This window comes from Anabas testudineus, chromosome 9, assembly GCF_900324465.2.
Source record: "Anabas testudineus chromosome 9, fAnaTes1.2, whole genome shotgun sequence".
Lineage (NCBI taxonomy): Eukaryota > Metazoa > Chordata > Actinopteri > Anabantiformes > Anabantidae > Anabas > Anabas testudineus.
Genome location: NC_046618.1, coordinates 14,060,095 through 14,068,908, shown reverse-complemented (window position 1 = coordinate 14,068,908; position 8,814 = coordinate 14,060,095). Strand labels below are relative to the sequence as shown.

Here is an 8,814-nt window from a genome sequence, read left to right as displayed (position 1 = left end):
GACGTCAATCACAAGAGTGGAGGCGTTTCCAACGCTACGCGGTCCGCCTTTCTTCCGTGTACAGCGGGAGCAGTACGATGTTTGTGTGTTCATGTTATTGATGCTTTAAGCTATGATCTATTGGGTTAATCTTAATGTATGCTTTTATAAGAGTGTGCAGAGGGTTTATTGTCAGGTTTAACACAGGGTGTTGTATATAAGGGCTATTTTTGACGGGCAGAAAGCTAAGGTAATGTAGCATCAACACTGTTTAGTAAGTTGGATTAACTTAGTCGGCTTTGGCGCCTTGGCTGGTTTCCACCACACTTCATGGAGGACGGTGCAGTCTCGCTCTTCAGGTAACATAAAGAAACACTTTCTCGAGAGTTATTAACACTGTAAAGTGTTTTTTTTTAATAATGCCTGCTACTGTACTGCATGGTATCCAGACATGAACATATAAAAATCACACAAAACAATCCCACGGTCTAATCTCTCAAGAGGGATCTGTGAAGAGAGAGACAGAAGATGACAGTTTCTGTCTTCAGCAACCCTGGAGGTGCTATGTCATCATTTAAAGTCAAATTAACTTTTGCATTTGAACCACCGTCTTTTATAGAACTTGAAGCTTCATTTTGGAAATAAAACGTCCATTGCAAAACCCCTTTAAAAAACATTTAGCATTTTAGTTGTTGCTGAGACATTTTCAGTCTGAAAATGAAATCTTAAATGTGAGTAGAGTTATCACTGATAAGTGCAATTAAATGTGAATTCAGCAATCAGCTACAAGCTTGGAGCTAAAGTTTTATGCCTGTATATATTAGCAGATAACAGCAGAAAATCACATCAGAGGAAGTGGCCTTAGCTTAATACACACAGAGGAAGAAGAAGAAGGAGAAGATGGCTCCTGAGATCCAGGCAGTGGTACGTACCACCCAAACCTGGCTGCAGTCTTCCTGGCACATCCAGGTGCCCTTTGCTTGGCTGAATGCCTGTGTGGAGTGGCTACAGGACGAGGCAGGAGGAGCGGGTCATCTGTCACAGCAGCAAATTAACCAACAGGTAGGCACGATGTCTGACTGTTTACCTGTGGAGCTGAATGCAAATAGGTCACACCAAAGATTGACAAAAAATATTATGTCAAAGTCCATTTATTAAGCCGTTTCTGAAGCCTCCCTCCTCACGGTCTTCCTCGGCCTAAGAGGGCCTCCGAGTCACATAACGGCTGGTTATGCAAATAGATTGAACCTGTTTCTAGTCTCTTGCATCTGTTATGTGTCATGTTCCCTCTCCTTACTGACTCCTAGTTAATGACCTTTGACCCCTTCCAAGTTTATACAGTGGTTGGTTTTGCTTTGGTCTTCACAGACAGTCCTGATGTTCTTTTCTCTGTTAATCTCAAAATACTTTGTACACACTGTGGGCTCAGTAGACAAATGTTGTCAAAAGTTACACAAATACTCAGCACCCTTAAAGCACAATTCACTGAACGCTGGAGCAGAGGCACGACAAAAGCACAAGAAAATGCACTATCTCTACTGCTGTCAGCTGAGACCAAGAAGATCATGCTACAGCAGGTAATGATCTGCAAAAGTGGGCAATTGCAGAGTGAAAGGACACCTCCTGGTCTGACAAATTCTGGTTTCTTTTGCAACATGCTGTTACTAGGTCAAAATGTTTGTGTAAAAAGCATGAATTCATTCTGTCTGGTGTCCGCTGCACCAGCTGGTGGTGGCGTCATGTGGGGTATGTTTTCCTGCAGTGACGCATTGTTTGTATGCCACAGTGTACCTAAATACTGTTGCTGAACAGCTGTGTTTCTCTATGGCTAGTCACCAAAGCCTTTTTCAAATAGATACTCGAGGATAATATTTCATTTCTCAAAGCATATATCATCTTCTGATCGCTGCAGGACACTGATGAGAGTTAATTCAAGAGGCCTACATGGTCACTAGATCTTAATTCTAGGGAGCGCTTTTTGAATAATATAGAGAAGCATGTTCTCTACATGAGTAAGAGATGAAAATCTGCAGTGACTCTATGACGTTACTGACTCATTATATCTCCAAACTGATGTTTCTATTTTTTGAATCATTCCATTTAATAATTCAGATTTTTTTTTAATTACCAGATTTTACTGTACATAATTTGATTCATGTCAAGGAAGTGAAGTTTTAATTATTAATTATTTGTCCTGCCACAGATGTAAATGCAGACTGTCTTAAAATAGATATTGCTGTAAGAAATAAACATTCTATGAATGACTGAATTGCTAAGTGTCCCGTGCTTCATTGCATGGCATGAAATTTTAGGCACTGGATCAATGGCTGTTAACAGACCTGAGAGACCTGGATTACCCTGTTCTCCCAGAAGGGATTGCTCAAGCCCAGAAGACTGAACTCAACGGCACCTTCTGTGTTCAGGTATAGTTTATTATTAGATTGAATGTTAGGGACAATGTCAACTGATTATTAGACAATTCTGAAATACATAGAGTTGGCTAAAGACTAATTTTGACTTTTACCTAACATGTATACTAACTGGAGGACAATAAATGTACCTTAAGCAGAACACAACACAAAAGGAAGATCAAGTCACAGTAGAAATAGCAGTCCATCCTGAGCAACAACGTAATCAAAATGTCTGTACCGCACTTGTTTAATGGAGCTATCCGTTTATAATGCTCTTATTGTAGTCCTTTCGCACATTGTGTTTGTTGTGTTGGATTTTAAAAATCTTAGTTTGAAGGTAAATCTTGTGTAATATAATAACTTTCTTAGTATTTTCTATTCGCTGTTTTGTGATTGGTGTGTTTCTTTTTTGCAATACACATTATAATCTAATAGGCCAATGATAAACAAAATAGATCAAATCAAACAAAAAGCTGTTGTAGCAAAAAATAAGGCTGTTGTGCAATTCAAGGAGAGAAAGTCATTATCGTACAATCAGCACCACTGGATTCCAGTTTTCCTGTAGATAAAAAATAGAAAACCCAGCTGGAAACGCTGAGACAGAGTACTTCAATATTTGTTGGTTTCAAATATATAATGATGCAAGTTATAAGATGCAGTCACAAATACAACTAGCGATTCAAGGACTGGACGATATATCTATTCTACTGCAACATGACTCTAATGTCAAATATGTCAGTAGATAATTAACTCATTAAAAAGCAACATAATGGAAGATCCAGTTCTGTTATAGGTTGACTCCTTACTGGACATCAGTCAGCCTGCATATGGTCAGCTGCAAAAGTGGAGAGGTACAGACTCTACCAACGACGAGGTGTCTGCTGTCACACAGGCCACCCAAAGGACCTGGGAAGCAAGACCAACCCGTATGCTGCTGCTGCAGGTCAGATGCAAAAAGACAAAAAAGGAGAAATTAATGGGTGGGAGGTTGCATAAAAAATCTAATTCCAGGCACTCAAGTGGATGTTTAAAAGGAAAAAAAGAGCTTTATTTAAATGTGCTAACACGCATAAAGATGCACTAGTGCACCCTCGTCAGGGTGCCTTGACACGCGACGCAACGAGCTAAACCCAGTAAGTAGCAATTCCACACACTTGTGTTGTGTGAACCTTCTATGCATGTGAAGACCTATGAAACCCACTAGGGCTAATTGAGAATAGCAAAGCATGAGTTTGTTTGAACAGCAGAGACTATGCCAAGCAGTTCATACTTTGATTCTACATAAAACATTCAGTGTTGTGCTTCAGGACCCAATATGTGATGCTACCTCATCTGTCTCCTAAGTAAGACATTGTTTTCGGCATTAGATATGAATTGCTGTAGGCTTGACTGCAGTGTGTTTGACATTATAAATACAATGTTAATCTGTTCACCAGCATTTATAATTGTGCTCAATCAACTGTTCACTCTAATCTGTGACCAGTCTTTGTCTTTGTGTTGTTATCTTTAGAGAGAATAATGAAGGCCAATGCTTCTCTTTCTAACTGAATCAGAGTGGACAAGTACCAAGTATCAGTGAGAGCATATGAAAGAGTAAATTGCTGGAGTATAAGGCGCAGACTGTAATTTTCAGTTTAAGTAATACAGTTGTCAGTGCTCTATGGTTTCTCAAGAATAGCGCCGGTGTTGCTTAGAAACGTTGCATTGGTTTCTTTTTTATTTTTTCACAGCTTCTTCTTTATAGACCACTTTGAGCAAGCCTTACAGTTCTATGTGTTGTGGCGTGCAAAAACCTACAGCAGTTAAAAATTCATCTGTATTCACTGTCAAAACTAAAATAAAGCAGATATGCAAGTTTTGCAGCAAAACAACATGCAGTGTGAAGTGTATACACAGATTCAGTATTGCAATATTATAGCACCTTGTTTTGATGCCGGTTTTATTAAAACTGTTTAGACAAACAGGTTTATGTCAATTATAAACCTGAAATTATAAATATAAAATAATTTTGCTGTCATTTCCCTGTTCAGCTGTCTCTGGTCAAACATGATGTCTCTATTGCACAGGTGACAGATGGAGTCCAGAATTTAGAGGCCATGGAGTATCAACCTATCCCCGCACTCAGCACAGCACTCAGGTTAAGGATTGATTCATTCAAGTCTTTTTGCTTCTAAATGTGTAAAAAGATTACATTTATTTTAAAAAGTATAAGTATGTGTTTTTACAACTGAGCCCCCAGTTTTATAGTAGCACGTGCATTTTCTAATAGTTTCTGTGAACTCTCTAATTTACTGTCAGTGAAATATTTTCTGAAGTGTTTAAACTCTTCCAGGCCCGGTGCAAAGTTACAGTTGCAAGGAAAGATGGTTTGCAGACTCGGGGTGCTGTTGTTGGGATCGTCTAATGTCAGAGTCCTGGGCGGTGAAGTGGAAGACCTGGTGGACAGAAACAACCTGGTAAACTTTAGTTTATCTGATTACACATTAATAAACATTACTGTAAATGTGCCAGTGTTTTCATCTGCTGCCCCTGTAGAAAGTTTGTAAGTTATGGATTATTCCTGCACGACTCTGACAGGGCAGGATGCTGTGTCGGACACTGGGACTTCCAGAGGAGCAGCAGCAGGAGGGAGAGGAGGTTCCTCCGGCACCACAACAAGGTATACCTTTAAGAATTTGAGTTAAAAATGTAAATAAGGTTAAATGAATTTTGCATGCATGCAATAGTATGATATTGTTGGGTTCTCTCTATGAGTTTTTAAGGTTTGTTTATTATTTTGTAAAATGACTTGAGATTATTCTGTTATGATTTTGCGCTATATAAATAAACTTGAATTGAAATGAGATTGAAATTAATACCAGAATAAATATCACAGGCAAACACACAAGGCATTAATTCAAAAAAAGGTGCAAGTGGTATCTGGGTGTGTCAGATTAATAAACATGCTTCAAATACAATTCTCACCAATTGTATAAGTAAGTATCGATGCTTTCTATCAGTAGAAGTGTTTCTTCATCAGTATGTCTCTGGACTGCACCAGATAAAGTGCTACTTTATTGCACCTGGTGAAGATCCAGGGAGCTAAGAGGGCCTGAACAGTCTGAAGAGCATCCTCCTATTGCCACTCTCAAGACGGCAATAGAAAGAAATTGCCTGTGCCACTAGCACTTGAAAATGAACATCTGCTGTGAGGCCAATGCTTGTAATCCAGTCTCTCTCCGACAGCAACCTGCAACATCCAGGGAATTTGTCTCTAACCTGTGATAACCTGTTAGTGATGGGAGGAGAGACTCCTTCTCAAATTCCTCCTGTTCAACAGCTTCCCTAACAGCAAAGAGTGTCCCCGAGGCTGCAATGGACTGAGCATCCTCAGTGTGTTGGATAAACAGAGAATAAAGCAGAGGATAAAGTAGTTAGTTTTTTAACTGTCAGCCCCAATAAGAGCTAATGTCACAGGTGATAAAGCACTGATGCTACAAATATACATAATCTGTGCAGTTAGGCCAGAAGATGAAGAGAGGTCCTTTGAAACTTTGTTTAATGTTGGTATAATGTCAGAGACAGAGTCATTTTATAACTGAAGAGAGTCATGATGCATAGTCTCTTATTGTTTTCTCTTTAGTTAATCAGGAAGTGGATGACCTGGAGCTAGATGATGCAGAGTTGTTGGCCAGTCTGGAGGCCCAGGAGGTGGTGGCAAGGGTTCAGGTTGGGCCAGGTCAAGACAGTGGCTACAGGACAGTCAGTGAAACCTCCACTCAGTCCTCAAGAAGCTCCTCTGTCAGAAGCCTTGTCTCAGCTGCTTCATCCAGGTGGGTGGTTAACAATATAATTTCTTGGCATTTTCATTCTGAATCTCTTCCGTTTTGTCTGTTTGGGCAAATATACCTTGGCATTTTGAATTTTAGCATAATGTTTGCCTTCAGGAAAAAATCAGAGCGTTTATCTTTAAATACTTTAGGAAGCACTTTAATTCTACAGCTTTGTGCACAAAAACCTTTTTAGCAAATACTGCGTACATTTCTGTTTGTCTAAGTCCAAGTAATTTGATAAGGATAAATGCAGTTTACTTACAGTATGTTAATATGAATTAACTGACATCAGTCTGCAAAGAAGGATAAGTCAGAGTAATATACTACTGTATAAGACATACCTATCATAGTTTCATTGTTTCCAGAGCAGTGGAGTTTTTAATTCTTTCAAGAAGTTTATTAAAAATACAGTTGAATGTCGTAATCTGCTATAATATGTCTTTCAGAAGTGAAGCCTCAAGTGGTTTCACCCAGAACAGCAGAGATGGTTCAGTCCAACGACATTACCACAGAAATGAACCAGACCAGATCCAACAAGACGTTCAAGACCACAACATGGAAGACAACGACTTTCCTGATGAAGACTTTGATGATCTTCCCTTGGATGAGTTGGACAGTGTGATTTACCAGGAAAACACAAACGTTATTACACAGTCAGACAGCAGTCACATAAGCACATCTGGGCCTAACACCAGAATAACAGGAAAACCTTACAACTTAGACAGAATACAGCCCACTTTAAATGCCTCTGGGTCCTGTAGTAACTCCAGATCTACCACACAGCAAAGAGATGATCAGGGCAGCACTAGAGGAGTTAAAGCGCAGTCAGCCAAAGCAATGTCCACACCCTTCTTTTCCCCAGCAGCTTCAGAGCCATCACATGAATTTGTAACTAGGGATGAGAGTGATTTTATGGATGAGGATATGGACTGCTTTATTGAAGAGTTAGACATGTGTGCAGTGCAAACTAGGAGTCCCGGAGTGTTAGATCTGCTTCCTGTTAAACAAGGTCCGAGTAGAGACAGAGAGAGTGCTACCAACAAACCTTCAATTTCCAGTTATAGGCTCAACAGTGAACCATCAAGAAGTGAAACTAAGAGTTCACACAGCACACCACAGCAGCCAAGTTCTTCCACACACACCAGAGAATCATACAGCAAAGTTCCCACTGTCACTCTGACCTCTCCACCGTTTACATATTTGTGCCTGCTGGATGAGCTGATGTCGGAACCACGCACCCACCCCACAGAGATCTGTGTCAAAGCGTTCATTGTGACTCTCTTGGGCAAACTGAGCAGCAGCAACGGCATTTGGCGTGTCCGTGCTACAATATCTGATGGAACCGGCTACCTGGATGTGGAGTTATCCGATCAGGTTTTGTCAGGGCTGCTGGGCTTCTCTGTGGCTGAGAAGGGAGTTCTGAAGCGTGACCCAGCCCGTCGAGGTGAGCTGGAAGCTGGGATGAAGAGATGTCAGGAAGAACTGGTGGATATGTGCTGTGTTATGACCGTCGTAATTGAACCAGAGGGTAGGAAAGCTGTGGTGTCCAAGGCAGATCCTGTCAATGAGAAGGTGCTTCAGGAGCTGGAGCAGAGAGTCAGAGACAGGAGAAAATAGACACATGGGAGAGGAAGTGGGCGATAATGAGAAAATTACAGGGAGCGGAGAAGCATATTTTCCTTAAGCAGAGATGAAATACTGTCAACAAGACTCAGACAAATATAACATTGCACTTCGACATTGCCTTAAAAGCTTTTCCTCGTGGTATTTTTTTTAGATTGGTGATCAACCTGTCCTTCTGCTTCAGATTTGAAGGGCAGCATGTGTGAACTGGATCAACAAGCATTGTGTTGCAATGCAACCCATCTGCTATATGTGAATGTGACATTTGTCATTAGAAGATTTCATTTATCTATTCAGAGTGTTATTTTCTGCTTGGAAGAGACTGAAAGGAATAAAGGGGAAGCCATGATCTTCATTTGTTTCTGTTTATTATAGAGCCTCGTCTTTAATGAGCATCAAACAGGCAATAGTTTTGAAGATTTTATATGTTTATGCTTTTACATTAATAAAATGTGAAGTAAGAACTTGCTTCTAATTGTATTTCTTAATTTATTCTTGCCAAATGAGTATTATAAAACTGAGGATTAGGCGAATAACCAGACAAACCAGATCGTTGAACTAGTGTGCTGTGTTTTGTTTGTTTCGTAATAGTTTTGTTAAATGCACATTTGGGATGTGCACTTTTTAAGCACACATGATAGTAATTAGCCCTGCAGTATTATCTTGGCTTGTAGCTCAGTACAGGTGTCAGATATCTCTCTTTAAGATGAAACATCTCAACAATTTTAATTAATTTGTGTCTTGTCTGCTTTCATCCAGTTTAATTGGGTTGCAGTGCCTCATACTTCAATGTCTTCAGTGTGATAATGAGCAAAACACAGTTTATTAAAGATATCTCATGGTAGTAGGTATGTGTGCTTACATTTGTGTCTCCTAGTGCTCGTGCAGGAGACCATATGCATGTATGTTATTGTCTTATGCCACCGTGTGCACTCCCATTCAGGTAGCCGGTCTCAGTTCATTAAGTGCTAATCAGGTTGAACATCTAA

General features: G+C 40.0%; 1 protein-coding gene across 3 annotated transcripts; it reads left to right on the top strand.

The window, feature by feature from the left end:
• Positions 1-34: 34 nt before the first annotated feature.
• rmi1 (RMI1, RecQ mediated genome instability 1, homolog (S. cerevisiae)) lies at positions 35-8,282 on the top strand. Of its 3 annotated transcripts, none has more exons than XM_026342366.1 (9): positions 35-338; positions 832-1,041; positions 2,292-2,402; positions 3,184-3,333; positions 4,457-4,527; positions 4,723-4,846; positions 4,968-5,049; positions 6,013-6,202; positions 6,649-8,282. In XM_026342366.1, exons 2-9 carry the CDS (start codon positions 880-882, stop codon positions 7,817-7,819), a joined length of 2,061 nt encoding a protein of 686 aa, XP_026198151.1. In that variant the 5' UTR covers positions 35-338; positions 832-879; the 3' UTR covers positions 7,820-8,282. The 3 variants fall into 3 exon arrangements, with proteins under 3 accessions (XP_026198151.1, XP_026198149.1, XP_026198150.1); XM_026342364.1 differs by having other exon boundaries at positions 36-338; positions 807-1,041; XM_026342365.1 differs by having other exon boundaries at positions 36-338; positions 804-1,041.
• The last annotated feature ends 532 nt before the right edge of the window (positions 8,283-8,814 follow it).